General features: G+C 55.3%; 1 protein-coding gene across 1 annotated transcript in view; it reads left to right on the plus strand.

The window, feature by feature from the left end:
- DSCAML1 (DS cell adhesion molecule like 1) overlaps nucleotides 1–16539 on the plus strand; it is a 90906-nt gene that overhangs the window by 58767 nt on the left and 15600 nt on the right. The window contains exons 4-11 of the mRNA XM_034069527.1: nucleotides 4892–5038; nucleotides 6282–6560; nucleotides 7327–7602; nucleotides 8061–8357; nucleotides 10105–10377; nucleotides 12885–13163; nucleotides 13421–13540; nucleotides 13622–13798. Coding sequence (XP_033925418.1) covers nucleotides 4892–5038; nucleotides 6282–6560; nucleotides 7327–7602; nucleotides 8061–8357; nucleotides 10105–10377; nucleotides 12885–13163; nucleotides 13421–13540; nucleotides 13622–13798 — 1848 coding nt within the window. The remainder of the gene's footprint in view (nucleotides 1–4891; nucleotides 5039–6281; nucleotides 6561–7326; nucleotides 7603–8060; nucleotides 8358–10104; nucleotides 10378–12884; nucleotides 13164–13420; nucleotides 13541–13621; nucleotides 13799–16539) is intronic.

A 16539-nucleotide genomic window follows, 5' to 3' on the forward strand; every position in this document is an offset into this window, starting at 1 on the left:
TTACCTCTAGGAGAGTGATGTGCAAGGCTGCCCCTTTGGTAAATAATTACTCTTGATTTAATAACTCCAACCAGCCCTGCAGGATGCTTTGCTTCCGAGAGAGCTCATAGAAAGAGATCTTCCTTAACATCTGTTTTCCCAAGTTTGCCGGCTTGTGAGCCAGTATCTGGGAAGCAGCATCCAGGTAGCAGCAAATGCGTGCTGTGAGCGAGTCCGGTGGGGAAGGCAACGTCTGGAGCCACCTCTCACCTGTATAAACTGGTCCATTAATAGCAACATTTGTCATTATCTGGGGTGGAATGAAATTAACACGTGTGGTTTCCTCCAGCTCCTACCTGCATCGCGTTAAAACACAGCCTTTCACTTCCCCTCCCCAGAGGCTTCCCGTGCACAAAACCAGAGCTTCTCTTACGCCTTTTGCTGCCCAGAGATGCAGATGGTAAAGCCATCCCACGGAGAGTAAAGGGACAGAGATGCTAATTGTTACATGGGCTGTCAGCGCTGGGGAGCCGATGCGTGCTTTAGGACGGGGGGAGCTGGGGCACTGCGTGGGGGGGGGCTGTAGCGAGGAGATTCCCACCCGGCGCTTTCCTTGTGAAGACAGTAATTCATCCACTGAGATTCCTGCTCTTGCCACACTGCCGGTGATGAATTCCTTGCGGTGGGGATCGCACCTGAGCTGCAGGCACTGGGGCTGCCCATGCCAGCCTCCGGATTCACCCATCCCATCCTTGTCTTGGTGCCTGTTTCCCTAAACCCCCTGCCTCTGGAGGTTGTTTCTGTCGGTTCCTGCTCCGCTCTGCATGGCCCTGGTCCTCTTGCAGGCTCTGTGCCGTGGGGAGAGGAGAGTGCCTGCGAGTTGTGCACCTTGGTGCACGCTGACTGCAGAGCCCCACTGATCCACAGGGGCAGAGGGCTTGGCCCTGGGGTGCCCAGGAGTGGGGACCTGGCACCATGTCTGCCGGGCAGCAGAGTGACAGGGAGGTGACAACGACATCCTCCCTTTAAACCTTCCCTGCGTGTCTCTCTCCTTTGTGGTTCCTCTTTCCCTCTCAGAAAAGCCATTTAAATGTAATTCCATTCCTAAACCCTCTCCCTCATGCGTGCCTAATGAACGTCAGGCAGAGGGGCCGCAAACGGGCCCGGGTAGGATCCAATCTCGCCGAGTGTCGACAAGTCATTTGGAAGAAGCCCTGGGAGTGCGCCCGGTTTTATTACAGCGTAATTAGGAACAGAATCTTGTTGCGAGAGCAGAATAAGAGATGGGTGTTAATCCTGTAACGGGAGGAGATGGAGCCGTGCTTATAAAGGAGATTAAGGAGGGGAGGTGGAAAGCTCGTCACAGCTCCCCGATTTCCACCCCTCCTCTGCTGCTTCCCCCTCTCTGGCTCCGCAGCAGCAGCAGGACTGTGGCTGGGGTGCCTGTCCCAGCTCCTGCCACAGCAGTGGGGAGAGGGTTTGTGTTGATGTCTGCAGGGGGATGCTCCCATCAAAGCCTCTGGTGCCCACAGGAGCAAGCAGCAGCTCCACAGGGCAATGGGCAAGCTCTGAGAACAGGCAGCAGCCCATGTTGTGCCCTCTCTGGATGCAGCTACTACAGGTGTGGGGATGAGTTTTCTGGGGCACAGTGCTTTTGTTGGGTTGAGGAGGACAGAGGAACCCTTTGGCACAGAGCCTGACCCACTTGCTCAGCTGGCATTGATTGTGTTATGGATGCCCATGCAATTCAAGGTGGGAATGCTTGGCTGGGTGCACAGCAGCTCTGCCAGGCAGGAGAGATGTGCTGCCTCTGACAGGGCTGGGGAGCGGCCACCACTCTGCACCCCCTTGGGATCCCCACTGCAGGCAAACATGGACATCAATCTGCTGGGTATCATGCAGCTCTTATTGAATCTGCAGTTGTGCATCCTCTTTAATATCTCTGGGATGGATGGATCTTTAATCTTGGGTTCCTTGTCCCCAGGGCAGCCCCATGCCATCCTGGAACAACAGCCACAGCAGAAAAGTGCTGTTACAGCAGCAAAGCACAGGCTTTGGTGGTGCTTCCCCTTCCATGCCAAGTCCCCAGGAGATATTTGTCACTGCAGACGTGGCCAGGCATAGCACCAAGGAGTTACTGGGTTTGTCCAGGATGCCTTGGGATGTGTAAGCTCCAAGAATGGCTAATTCATAAATTCTGGCACCTATTGATTCTTCAGTACCAAGAGAAAATTCTCTTGTTAGTCTCATGAACTATAAATGTGCTCTCTGCTGAAGCCCTGACCCCGTTGGTTTTGTGAGTCTATACTGCATGGAGCAGTAGCTGTAACCTGTATTGACTGCAGCTTTCCTCCTGCAATTGGAGGGGCCCTGGGACTGATTCAGGAGTCACCACTGGATATGAGAGAGGGTTTTGATAACAGCAAATATGTCTGCATGTGAATGTGTGACCCTCCTGGTGTTTGCCACATGGGAGAGCCCCCCATTAGCCTTGTGTTTCTCCCTGAGGAGCAAGCTCCTGAGGCCAGTGGGGCTCCTCCTGCACAAAGGTGGATGAGAGGAGCTTTGTGAGGCGCTTCTAGAGGCAGCAGCTCAGGTCTGGCTGGAAGAGCTATTAGAGGCACCTCACTCCCGTCTGACCACAGATGTACTTAATCCTCTGCTTCCCGTAAAGCTTTTCCTCCTCCTGGCAGGCAGAAAGGTCTGATTCCATTCAGCGACCTTCAGCGTTAATCTCACTGGTAAACTCAGCACCAAGGCACTGTGGTGAGGTCTCTGCCAGTGCCTTTTACAGCAGTTATTGCCCTGCATCTTCAAAGCCACAGTTGGCAAGGGGTTAAATGCCTCCTATCGCTCCATGATAGAGGTGGGTGGCAAACCTGCAGATTCTGTGGTCAGTAGGTGCAGGAAGGGCTGTTTGTGCTCCCATCCAGCAGTGCCTCCATGGGCAGCTCTTCTCATCATCTCCTACAATCCCAGCAGGAGCTCGAGGCTCTGCTTGCCTTTGCCTCTGTGTGTGTGTGAGTTCGGCTCTCATGGGCTGCTGCTGCCCCATGTCCCAGGGCAGGGATGCAGCATGATGATTTCTGGCTCCTCGCACATCACAGGGCTTTGTTTCCAGAGGAGGAGCACAGCATGTCTGTGAGCGGGGCTGTGGTTAACCAGGCACTGATGTGTGTGGGTCAACGTATGGAGGCCAACTGGGGTTGCTGAGGACTTCTGTGAAATGTGGCTCCTGGTACCATGGCAAACTCCAGTGCAGCCAGTGCTCTTCCCTTACTGGTTTGATGGGAGATGAAACATAAATGTTTTGCACATTATCTCAGAGCACCTGTGGGAGAGCTGCCCTTTCCTCTTACAGAGGTGTTCACCAATCCCTCAGTGCCTCCGGCTGGTGGCACAGAGCACGAGATGCACCATGGAGCATCTGCTCCCAGTTGTATGCTGGTGCAGTGTGCGTGCTGCTGTCCCTGTGCTGCAGCATGGAGGCAAAGCAGCGCCTGAGGCTTTGGGAGGCCCTGGCCTCTCCAAGCAGGGCTGGAGATGCAGGCACCGCGATGCTGTGGAGGTGTGCGGGTTGCAGCATATGGGAGGTGTGGGGTGGTCACCACAGCACCACGTTCCTGCTGCTCCCAGGGAGAACCTGTGCCTCCTGCTAATGGCAGCTGGGCTACATTGCTATTTCTTTGCTGTTTCAAGTCCCTAATACTCTGGTATCAAGCAATTAGTGTCAAGCACACCCATCAAGCTAAGCTGCAGCTGGAGCAGGGTAGTGCCAGCAGACCTCAGGGCTGCCACTGCCTTGGCTCGTGCTGGGGATGTGCTCCATGGGTGAAGAGCCCTGTTTTCTGCCAGTCTGTCACCTCAAGTGCTCGCAGGGAAGGACTGCTGAGGTCCTCTCCCTGCAGCTAGGCTGCTCTGGGAGCCTGTGTCTCTACTCCTGTATTGTGTGCATGCTTCTGCACTGATGGGTTTGACCATGGCACTTTCTTCCACCTAAACCATGAATATCCTTCTGGAAGCAAACCACATTGAGTGGCCTCATCGATGAGATCCTGGTTTGCCAGGCATGGTGCAGGAGCTGTGTGCAGCCATTGCTGGTTTAAAGGCTGGGTTTAAATGTTTTATTTGTGAACTCAGCTCTACTTCTGCCTCTCTGCATTTGCTGTGTTATGTACATGATGGTTTGGTTGGCAACCATTGATGGACCTCCTGCTCCCAGCTGAGGCTCAGTGGTGCTAGAAGAAACCCCAGAGAAGCTGGGTTTGAAGTCTTGCTGTCACTGTTGCACTGGCAGTGGGGCAGGGGACCTTCTCTCCCCTCCCTCTGCCCACCCTACTCTGTGTGTAGCTGCTCTGTTGTGCCACAGTGCAGCTCTTGCCATTCATGTTAATTACTGCTCTTATTCATGATGGATTACAGGGGTCAGCCTGGCTCTGTGAGCAGATCCAAGGGTTCTTTCCCCATGTGCTTTGGCATGCGCCAGGCTCCAAAACTTGCTGCTTGGAGAGGGCTGTGCTGCCCTGCCTGCTCTCCTGCATCCTCCTCCCAGGGCTCAAATACCATCTGAAGCCCTTATTTGTTTTCACATGCTTCTAAGTTAAGCTAATTATTAACTCAGCGGGACAGACTCACTTTTAATTGTGGCGTTGCTATGCAGCGTGCTGCCGGAGCATCGTGCTGCGCGCTCTCCTCCTCATCCTCTGCAGCCACGATGTTGCTGCAGCCCCATGGCCAGAGCTCATTGCTGAATCCAAGCCCTAGGAGGTGCGTGCTTGGGTTGGGTGCGTTTGCTGCAGGATGAGTGCTAGAGGGCACAATGAGGCTGCTGCTGCATACATGAGGCTGCAATGGCAATTGCTGGGTCAGAGCTGGCTCACTCACCCTTCTCCTCCTCCCTTTGTGTCTCCAGAAAATAGGTTTTTTATTACTTCTTATGGAGGTTTGTACATATCGGACGTGCAGAAGGAAGATGCCTTGTCCACCTACAGGTGTATCACCAAGCACAAGTACAGTGGGGAGACACGGCAGAGCAACGGAGCCAGGCTCTCAGTCTCAGGTGAGCGCGTGGCTGTGGGTGATGGTGGCAAGGGGATCCCTTCCTGCAGGCCTGAGGCAGCTCAAGGTGTCCATCCCTGCCTGTGTGCCAGCTCTCTGCCTGCACGCTGTGTGCCTGACTTCCTTGGGTGCAGGAGGGAGTGATGGCATCACTACCTCCCATCCCTGCAGCAAGAGGACATCCCAATGCAGGCGTAGGAGGTCCCACTGTGGCTATACAAGAGGTTTGTGCTGTTTCACATGTACCCCCGAGCACGCATCCCCCAGTGCTGGCCGCAGTACCCGGAGCGGGAGGTGATGGGATGCGATGCGATGCGATGTGACAGCCTGCGATGTGAACAGCCTGACGCGATGTGACGAACATGCAAGTGATACTGCAGCGCAGGCAGTGCAGTCCCCAGTGCCGGGTGTCCCGGGGCGCTCCCGGCTCCGCTCACTGCCCAAATTACTCTGCTTGGGAGGGAGTTCGTCTGACTCGTAGCCGCTCGGCTGCAGCGCCTGCTTCCTGCCATATGCTTTAGCTGTCCTCGGGTGCACAGGCTGTGGCTTCCACATTAGCTCCTCGAATTAACCCCATAGAGGGTAGGGAAGGGGTCCAGGCTGGGCTGGGGCTTCCCTGACCTTCCCTATGCCTCTTAGAGACCTGAGGATCCCATGTCCCTCCCATGTGCCCTGCTCCAAGGAGCCCACGAACGTACCATCCCCTCCCCATGCATGTTCGATCTGTCCCATTCCCCTCCTGGTCGCTGTCATTACTGACATGTCACAGCATTTCACTTCTGTTTGGGAGTAATGAAAGAGGTTTCTTTCCCCTGGAATTTAATTTCACGCCTGAGACTTGGTGATTAATTTTCTCCTTTCCCAGCTGCCTGATGGGCCCCTTTGCTTGTACATTTTGAAATGTGCCACAGAATTTGTGTGTTTTGCACCAATTAGGTGTCACCTTGAGTAATTCCTCCAGTGCTGAGTTTATTCATCCCATCCGCTGGTGAGATGCGTTTTCCCACCCACCAGCCCTGGCTCCCAAGGGCTGGACTTGATGTCCCAGATTGTCCAGGCCACTCTGTGCCCAATGAGGATGTGGTTGGCATCCTGCGCTCCTGCCCAGAAGAGCCATTGGCTGATGGGGATGGGGAGAGCTGCTCTCACGGCTGTGGGGTGCTGATGGTGTCACCACACCAGGACCTCTCCTGCTGTCCCTGTGTCCCTCTTCTCCATGTGAGCCTGTTTCCTCTCCAACCCAGACCCGGCAGAGTCCATCCCCACGATGCTAGACAGCTTCCAGTCGCGGGAGGTGAGGTCAGGCCGCCCGGTGGAGCTGCCCTGCATCGCCTCGGGATACCCCAACCCGGCCGTGCGGTGGATCAAGGACGGGCGCCCGCTGCCTGCCGACAGCCGCTGGACCAAGCGCATCACGGGGCTGAGCATCAGTGACCTGCGCGTGGAGGACAGTGGGACCTACATCTGCGAGGTGACCAACACCTTCGGGTCCGCAGAGGTCACGGGGACCCTCACGGTCATAGGTGAGAGCTGGCGGGGAGGCTCCTGTCCTCGGCCTTCTTAAACATAAACCTTTATAAAGCCTTAAAGGTTTTACACAGGCACAGAAATGACAAGCCTTGTATTTCAGCGTCACACACTGGAAGCGATGCAGCCTGTGCGATGTGGTGCTGAGAGCACTTGCAGGAGGTTTATCACGCTGCAGCAGTGGGGCTGCAGACATCTGATTTACTGCTTCAGTCAGGGCAGGGCGAGGGGCCTGGGGAACATTCAGAGCAGCGCTGGGGGATGTAAATTGCTGGCTGGTGATGTTGGTTTTACATTAGGTGCCTCTGTGCTTTGTTTGGTTGATTTACATAAAAGAAGCTGCAGCCAAACAGTAAACACCATCTGGGCAGGCCAAGTATTCATCATGTGCTTTGTTCCTTGTCTCCTGTTACTGGGATCCTGGTGGTACCAGAGCTGCTGGAACCAGCATGCACTGTGTGGGCCTTACCTGTAGCAGCACTGTGGTGAGCACAGCACACTGAGAGCCACCCTGGCACATCCCCAGCTCAGTGCTGTCCCCATCACACCAACCATGTCCTCTTCCAGCCACACTGCTTCCTCCCCACCAGGGCCTGCTCTGCCAGGAGCCAGGGGCTCACACTAAAAGCTGGGCTGTCAGCAGCGTGCAGTGACATTTTACATGTAGTCAGGCTGGTGCTTCCAGGGCAGGAAAGGCAGAGGCACAGGAACGATGAGACACCATCACCAACGCCTCAACCGCTCTCACCCTTTCTCGCACAGACCCTCTGCGTGTGACCCTCACACCAAAGAAGCTCAAAACAGGCATCGGCAGCACCGTCATCCTCTCTTGTGCCCTCAGCGGGTCCCCCGAGTACGTTATCCGCTGGTACCGCAACACGGACCTTGTGGTGGTTGATGACTACATCTCCATCCGGGGCATCAGCAATGAGACCCTCCTCATCACGGCCGCGCAGAAGAGCCACTCTGGAGCCTACCAGTGCTTTGCCACCCGCAAGTCCCAGACAGCACAGGACTTCTCCATCATCATGCTGGAGGGTGAGCTGGCTTCCTCAGAGGGGGTAGGGAGAGCTTTCCTTGGTCCCTCTCTAAGCTGTCACTCTCCCAAGGTGCAGCGGGATGCTTTGTGCATGGCTGGAGGACAGTGAGACCTGCAGGGGTGGGGGATCCTGGGGCCAGACTGGTCCCAGCACACTTCTTGGGCTGTGCATGCCATCTGCAAGCAACTTAGGGGTGCAGCACAGCTGGGATGGGGAAGGATCAGAATAGGAGCTGACTTGTCCATCCCCATCCCCATCCCCTGGGCCAGGCAGGTGTCCCCTCTCCAATGCACATCACTGGGTGTCTGGACCAGGGATGGGCCCCATAGCATCTCCCTGCTGCAAGGATGCTTGGCAGGGATGCAGGGCTCCTCTCCAGGTGGGAGCTCAAAGCCGGGTGACTCTGCTGCCGGTGCCTGCCGCTCCCTGACCCCCGTCCCGCTGGGTGCCCCCCAGATGGGACCCCCCGCATCGTCTCCTCCTTCAGCGAGAAGGTGGTCAACCCGGGGGAGCAGTTCTCCCTGATGTGCGCCGCCAAGGGGGCCCCACCGCCGACCGTGACGTGGGCACTGGACGACGAGCCCATCCCGCGGGACAACGGGCACCGCACCAACCAGTACACCATGTCGGACGGCACCACGGTCAGCCACATGAACGTGACGAGCCCGCAGATCAAGGACGGCGGCGTGTACCGGTGCACCGCGCGGAACTCGGTGGGCAGCGCCGAATACCAAGCGCGAATAAACGTAAGAGGTGCCTGTCTACTTTTAAATATCAGAATAGGACTTGTACTGGGCTTTTGGTTGTGTTCTGTTCCCTAGCCGATGGCTCTTCCTCATCTCTCCATCCTCTTCCCCGCTGCAGGGGTCTCCCTGGCTGCCCCAATCCCATTCCCTGACCCCACTTGCTCACACGCCTGCCCACAGCGTTGAGCTTCCCTGACATGTAAAGCCAGGAATTCAAGTGCACAGCACTTGGCGTCTGGAAAACCAGAGCTTGGCTTTGCAGGGGAAAATAGGCAGCGTTCACCCCATTGGGATCCACTCTGTCCCTATGGAGCTCCTGCCAAAGGGTCGTTAAACAGCTCCCCAAGGAACCCTGTGCGTGGATAAGGCCACGGCGAGCACAGAAGCATCCCATGCTCTCCCATGGCTGGCAGGGAACGTGCCTGCCGGCACAGGGATCTACATGACAAACGATGATGAGGCAGCACGTGAAATTGTGGAAAATGAGCTTTGATTTGTCATGTCTGTGTTTTCTTTGTCTGCTAAAAGCCATGGCCGCGTTAATCACCGTGTTATTACAGCTGAGCGTGCTCTGTGTGTTACAGGGAACACTTTTAGGCACGGGGTATGGTGTAAGCCCCTGCCCATTCATAAACACCAATTAAAGCTTCCAAGCTTACAGGTGGGAGCGAGGCAGAGACAAGGCAGTGTTTAGTTGTCTCCTGAGGGAAAGGGGGATGAAGGGCTGGGTTTGCTGGGTCTCAGGTTTGCAATGGATCTGGTGGTTTTCTGCCTGGGATCCCAGGAGAGCCTGGATTTTGCTGCCGTTTACTGCTAAATTTGGAGTGAGTTCATCCCTCAGCAGTGAGAAGCCAGAGCAGCCTTTTCAATGAGGACGTTGCCTTGTCTCCCTTGTTCCTCTCCCAGCTCTTGATGGGTTGTCACTAGATCAGACTCAGGCTTTTTTTGCCCTGGAATGGAGCAAGTCCCTGAGACAGGCTCTGGGGACAGTTACAGAGCCAGATGCTGATTTCTTTCCTCCTGCTCCTTTTCTTAACACGTCCCAGCACCAGACTCACCATCCACTGGCTTATCCTGAGTGTCTGTTAAGCCGTTATCCTGCTCTGCCCTTAGGACGGGGAGTCAAGATAGGGTTAAGCTTTAGATTAGTCTGCTATTTTATGCAGTGGCTGGGAGAACAACGTAATTATTGATGCATGAAACCTCTTGTTGTAATTACTCACCTGCAGCATCCTGCCAGCACGGGAGCCAGCCAGAACGTGCTGACTGTCTGGCTTTTCAGCCACACTCAGTTTGCCAGTGGGAGGCTGAGAGGGGTGTGTTTTAGGGGAGGTGAAGTATACATTTCCCAATGGAAGCCAGGCTCCCGGAGCAGCTCTTGTCAAGGATGTTTGGCACAAGCAGGCAGCTTCCTCCCAAGCGAGGCAGAGTGTGGCTGTAAATGGGGGAGCGCTCCCCAGCGCTCTGCTGTCCCTGTGGCTGAAAGCATTGCATAAAGAAGCTGGTAGAGGACCACAGCCACCATTCACAGCAGCACTGCTGTAGGCATATGTGATAGCTATCACATCTAGCCAATGAGCGTGCTTGCAGAGGAGCCCATGCCTGCTCCTCACCCAAAACCAGGCTGGATCCCAACTGTTCTGGTTACCTTCTTCACCTGTGAGGCTCATCTGAAATAGCAGCAGATCTACATGCAACCAAACCACCCTTCGGAATTAACCTAGCCTGCCTCTTCCTTCCTCCCCAATATGTAGGTCCCCCGAGCATCCGAGCGATGAAGAACATAACAGCAGTAGCGGGTAGGGACACTTTCATCAACTGCAGGGTGATCGGGTACCCATATTACTCCATCAAGTGGTACAAGGACTCTCTGCTGCTGCCCGATAATCACCGCCAAGTGGTCTTTGAAAACGGGACTCTGAAGCTGATGGACGTCCAGAAAGGCATGGATGAAGGAGAGTACCTGTGCAGCGTGCTGATCCAGCCCCAGCTCTCCATCAGCCAGAGCGTCCACGTCACGGTGAAAGGTAAGCTGCTGGAGAGGCTTTCCCTGAGTCAGATAGAAAGGCCAACCAAGTTGTGCTGGGGACATCTCTGCTATGGGATGGAGGCAGAGAACATTGCACAGGGGACTCCATGGCTATGCAGTGGCTGTGCATTGCAGGCACTGCACTGATGGGAGCTCAGCTCCACTGCAGCATCCCCGGGGAGCTGGCTCAGCTCCTGCAGAGCACGTACCTGGTGCTGTGTGTGCCGGCAGCTTCCCTGAGCCATGCTGTATCCATTTCTCACTACAAGCAATGGAGCAAGGATTTACGGTGTAAACACAGCGTATTAAAACATCTAACCTTTGCTTGGATCACCTTCACCCATGTTTTTCTGTGTGTGTTAGCTTTTTAAAATATAATACTCTTGGTCTTCCGAGCGCACAGAACATCTTAAAAGCTTCTCCAGGCCATCAATTATTCAGCCCCATTGAGGGAGCTATCAGTCCTAATGAATTGAGCCGGATGCGTTCCCTGCCAGTGACTCGCTGAGATTGTGCTGAGCTCCATATCTCCCGTGCTCAGAGTTGTCGGGTCGTCCCTGCCCGTCACCAGCACGGTGTTTGCAGTAAATCATTCAGACAAACAGAGCCGCGCTGGGGCCGGAGCTGGCCAATTGTCTTTCTCTGTCTCACCCAGCAGGGTATTTATGGACTGGATTTTGCTCTGATCCCCCTCCTTCTCCTCCCATCCACCATTTTCTTATTAGGAATCAGGTTAGCAAGAGAGTGCATCAAGCTGATTATAGATGCTACCCCTTGATTAGCTAATGCTCTTCTCCAAGGCTTTGCAAAGGGAAGAGTAGGCTGTGGGTAACCTAAGGCAGTGTGGGGAGGACTTCTCTCCCCTTGGGTCTGCAGTGCAAGGGTCAGCCAGCCCTGCTTTCCTCACTTAATACAAAGTCCCTTCCTACGTGGGAGCCTCAGGGTTTGAAAAGAGGCCAGAGCTGTGTAAATACTGATCTTCTTCTGGGGAGTATGGGACGGGCAGGGCTGGTGTGGAGAGAGGGTCTATAGGTCTTCATTCCATGGCTGCCCAAGATATCCCATGGCCCCGCTTGCTCCATTCCTTGTCTGCTCCAGTCAGCAGGTAAAAGGCCTATGGAAAGGAATTGCAAAGCCCTAGCAGAGAGTCAGAGCAGAGTGAATAAATGTAAGTGCACAGAGCGAGGAGCACAGGGTGGCATGGAGCGCTGTAAAGCTTTTATTGCCACAAGTGCCTGCGACCACATTAACTGCCGCGAGTGAGTTATGCAGGTCTTTCCAAGCATGTAGCAGTAAAAGCTCTACAGCTCCCCTCCAGTGCTGCTCCCCAAGGACTGGGGATATACAGCAGCCCCCAGCCTTGCACTGAGGGACATTCATGCCCTGGTTTAGATGCTGCCGTGCTTGGGTGACTGGCAATCTGGGGACCACAGTGCTGACAGCAGCCATGCTCTGCAGCCAGCAGTGCTGGGGCACCATGGGGGTGATGCTGTTTACTGGGGTTCCCCTCCAGAGCTGCTGTGCCTAGCTGGGCTGGGAGAGCCTCGTGTGTTGTGCTGGGGTATGGCCATGCAGCCAACTCCTGCTGCAGGCGCACGAGAGAGCCTGGAAGCACTGGAGAAAGAGTCACAATGGGAAATGAACTGGGAAGGGGAAGTGCAAGCTCCGGTTGTGGGGAGCTTGAGCAGAGAGAGCTCTTCTGTTGAGGGAACCTGTGCTTTTCCTGGTGGCTGGAAAGTGGCTCGTGGGGCGTGTTTGGAGAGGCGTGGATCCGCAAGCCCATCCCCACTCTGCAATAGACTGCAGTGCGTTCCCAATTAATTATTCATTAATTATGGAAAACAGGCAGCTTTGGCTCCATGTCTCCAGCAACTTGAGCCACACTGCTATAGCTGGAGAAGGCGCAGGGGCTGCCTGGTCAGTGTGGGGTCAGGCAGAGCCCCGGAGCAGAGACCTTTGCTGGGCTGGGCATGGGGTGGAGATGGGAGTCCAGGGCTGGGCAGGGAGCTGCTGCTCTGCCTGTACAAGAGGGCAGCTCGTGTCTGCTGAAGGGACAATTGGCAGCCTGCTAATTTAATTAGGGAGACTGCGGAAAGAGGATCTCATCTTCCAGGTGCTGAGCTAATTGTCTCCCTCTCTCCGCTTTCTTCCCCCTCCCACATTGCCAGAGATGCTGCGGTTGCCTAATTAAGTTATCAGAAAGATAATGGCTGGTTCTGAATCCGGTGCCTTTAAGAAGAGCATCCATCTAATGATTGCTTTTTCTGCAAGCAGATAAATGCTGAGGAGGAATTTCAGCCGGCACATGCAGGGGGTGGCCGGGGCATCCCCAGAGCAGGGCCTGCTCTGCTCTGTAGGTCACTGTTTCTCCATCCTGCTCTTAGCACAGTGGGAGAAGTCTTGTGCTGTTCTCTGCCTTAATTTCTGGGCAGGCTCTCCCCCAAGCCCCACTGCAGCCCACCCCTGCTTGGGCTCTGCAGTGTGCTCTGCCTCTCCCTTCAACAGTCCCACCTCTGATCCAGCCCTTCGAGTTCCCTCCAGCCTCCATCGGGCAGCTCCTCTACATCCCCTGCGTGGTGTCCTCCGGGGACATGCCCATCCACATCACCTGGAGGAAGGACGGGCACGTCATCCTCTCTGGCTCCGGCGTCACCATTGAGAGCAAGGAGTTCATGAGCTCCCTGCAGATCTCCAGTGTGTCCCTCAAGCACAATGGCAACTACACCTGCATTGCCAGCAATGACGCTGCCACAGTCAGCCGGGAGCGGCAGCTCATCGTGCGTGGTGAGTGCCATGGGGCGCATCCAGCTTGGTCCTGACACTGCTGCGTGGAGGGTGGACACCAAGGGGTTGGGAGCAGAGATAAGTAATAAGGGTAGAAGGAGATAACACTGTTCTCTGGTTGCAGAGGAGGCACAGCAGGAGGCAGGGAGGGCGAGGAGCAAGGCTGAGCCAGGGCACCCGTGTGCCTGCAAGCAGGGAGGAATTGCATGGCACTGATGGGTTTCCTGCTACAGTGACCATCTCTTCTCTCCAATTAGTGCCTCCTCGTTTTGTGGTGCAACCCAACAACCAAGATGGCATTTACGGAAAAGCTGGGGTGCTGAATTGCTCCGTTGATGGTTACCCCCCTCCGAAAGTCATGTGGAAACACGCAAAAGGTAGGGGTGAGACACAGTAGCGAGGGTGGGGACCACACCATTCAGCACAGTGCCTCACTGGTGCTCTGTGTCCCCTCCTAGGAAGTGGCAACCCCCAGCAGTACCATCCCATACCCCTCACGGGCCGCATCCAGATCCTGCCCAACAGCTCCCTGCTCATCCGCCACGTGCTGGAGGAGGACATTGGCTACTACCTCTGCCAGGCCAGCAACGGCGTGGGCACAGACATCAGCAAGTCCATGTTTCTCACCGTGAAGAGTAAGTAGCCAGGGCTGTGCCGGGGGGAGCAGAGTGTGCTGGTGAAGGTGGCTGTGGCTGTGGGGTGGGTGTTTGTGAACAGAGCCCTGCCAAAGGTTCCTGCTGCACCAGCCTGGCTCTGGCCTCAGACCGCGCATCCCCACGATCGATGTGTGGCCAGGGGTGGGCATTGATTCTGCTCCTCCAGGGACCTGCTTCCCTTTCAGTATTAAACACACTTTGTCTTTAATAAAACCGAGCAATCAATCTACATCATCCAGAAGGAAAGGAAATAGCTGAGCTACTCTGACAGGGATGGGCTGGCAAGTATTGCTAGACACCATGTTTAAGCTGCGCTTATTATTGGATTCCTCTCCTGCTGCTACCAGAGGAATGCATAATCTCCAGCTCCTCTCTGTTTGTTTGGATTGCTGGTGCTGTGAGCATTCAGACCTCAAAAAGGAGGTGATGGAGGGGGGACCAGCCTCACACTTGCTCTCAGGCAGCTCCTGTGCTTCTCCAGAGTGCAGCCAAGTGCTGTGTTCTGGGGTGCTTCTCTTGGTGCCTGTCCCCTCCTGCTTCCCCCGGTGTCTGCTCCCCATCCGCTGTGTAATTTATCCCACTGACTGATGAATCAAACTGAGCCACTTCAAACAAGGCACTTCAATGAGGAGCAGGTACAAAGTCGAGGCGATTAATCCCGAGCGAGCGTGCAGAAGTCTCGAGCCTGAACTGTTGCCTTGTCCCTGCTATCCGCTGTAATTGCATCCCAGGACAGGTTGCTTGCTGACTTGAATAGCACGTAACCTTATTATGCATGTGCTTTTCCATTTCCTGGAGCCCTCGACGCCTTTGAACAGGGTTGGATGAATAGGTAGACAAAGCGCCACAGCCAATTAAGCATTATATGGGGCTCTTTGGTTTGTTTCGGTGTGGGATCTTTGTTTGTTTAGTGAAATGTCAGGCCAATTAAAGTGATCTCAGCACTGGCTTTCCTGGGAAGCCAGGCCACTGCGGACAGAGTTAAATGGAAGTGAATCAGAGCCCAAACAACGGGTGCTGGTGGTCAGCAAGGGAGACAGGAGCAGCCAGCCCCCATCTGCACATCCCCTACCCCAATACCATAGCGATGGGCTGTGAGAGGCAAGCCAAGGCACCCACATCATGCTTCAGACAAGTGAGTGCAGTCCTTGCAGAGCACTGGCAGCTGCGCCATCAGGTGATGGACAAGGAAAGCTGCCCAGCTTTGTACCACTCCAGGAGTGTAACTGTGGGTGTCCCAGCCCAAAGCACTTGCTTTGGTCCAGCCCATGGGGGTTCCCTGGGTAACACACTCAGGCTCTCATGTCTGGGATCATCAGAGTCTGTCAGGTGAATGCTGGAGGATGGGAGTGTGAACCTGGGCGAACACAGGGCGCAGGTGAGGAGACCACTGGTGCATGATAAATGCCATTTAGCACATGGCTGCATGCCTCCCCTGGTGCTGAGAGCAGAGCATGTGGGATGGGCAGGGTCACATCCTGGTTGTGCAGCGCTGCCGGAGTGGTGGCAATGCTTGGAGAGGGGGATCCTCTAACCCATCCTGCCGTGATGCTGGGTGAGCGGGTCTGGCTGGTGTGCTGGAGGAAGGGCAGCTGCCCGTGTGTTATGGGCACAGCCATGTCTGGAGGTGTGCTGCTGAACAGCAAGAGCATAACTGATTGCTTCCATGCAATTTGAATTAATCTCATGCTTCAGGTGGAGCTCAGCTAATCAGTGTAGAAAGGAAGCTGAAATGGGTGCAATCAAATTAACATCACAGAGCTGGCTCCAAACAAGAGAAGGGGGGGCAAGGGAAGCACAGCCCTTGTCACCCTTGTCACCGTTCTCATTCAGTTGTCATCAGGGCTGCAGAGCAGCCCCAGCCCCATGCAGTATGTCAGAGCGAGCTGGTGACTCTCTTTGTAGCCAGGCTTATCTCTGCCCAGCAAGCAGGACCAGCCTCTTGTCGGGGCCTTGTTAACAAGGCAGTGATGCTTGGCAGGGCAGTGGAAAGGGCCTGGTGTGGGGGGGACAGAAAGCATCGGAGGCTCTGCTTGAGTGAAGCCTGTTTGCACAGCAGCACTGACCTGGATCTGACAGCCAGGAGCCAGCATTATTGAGGTGCAGTCCTCAGAGGGTCCTGTGCTCAGTCCCAAGTGATGCTGTCCCTCTGTGAGCAGCAGAGCTGCTCCAGGGCATGTGTCCAGTACCGGAGTGCAAGAGGTGCTGCCTCTGCACCCTGGTCTGTGCTGTCTGCATGGCTGGTTGGGGTTTTCTAATGGCTTTCTCTGCTGCTTCCCCTGCTCTGGACTGTGTGCCGCTCTCCTGGGACCCTGGCAATCGAGGGAGGTTGATCTGTTTACATCCGAGGAGCTGCTTTTAATCAAACATCAATAAATGCATTTCAGTGAAGCACAGCCTGAAACGGAGCTCCTCTCCTGGGGCTGCTGCTCACCGGGAAGGAGCTGGTGCCTCCATGGCTGCAGCCCTGTCCTGTCCCTTTGGCCGCTGTGGCCATGCACACCCTCTGCACCGCACTGGCCTCAGCCTGGCCTAGAGGAAGGCTGCATGCATGGGAGCGGTGCCCCTCTCCCTGGCATAGCCCTGGCATCAGGCTGCAGAGCCACTGGGGCTGAGGGAAGAGGCTGTGGATCCTAGGACAGGATGGGGCAGAGCCAGGAGAAGCCTTGCTCTGTTCCTTGTAGCCCTCGGTTTGCCGTGCCCTGCACTGTGTGTCCAAG

Source organism: Melopsittacus undulatus, chromosome 15 (assembly GCF_012275295.1).
Source record: "Melopsittacus undulatus isolate bMelUnd1 chromosome 15, bMelUnd1.mat.Z, whole genome shotgun sequence".
Taxonomy (NCBI): Eukaryota; Metazoa; Chordata; class Aves; order Psittaciformes; family Psittaculidae; genus Melopsittacus; species Melopsittacus undulatus.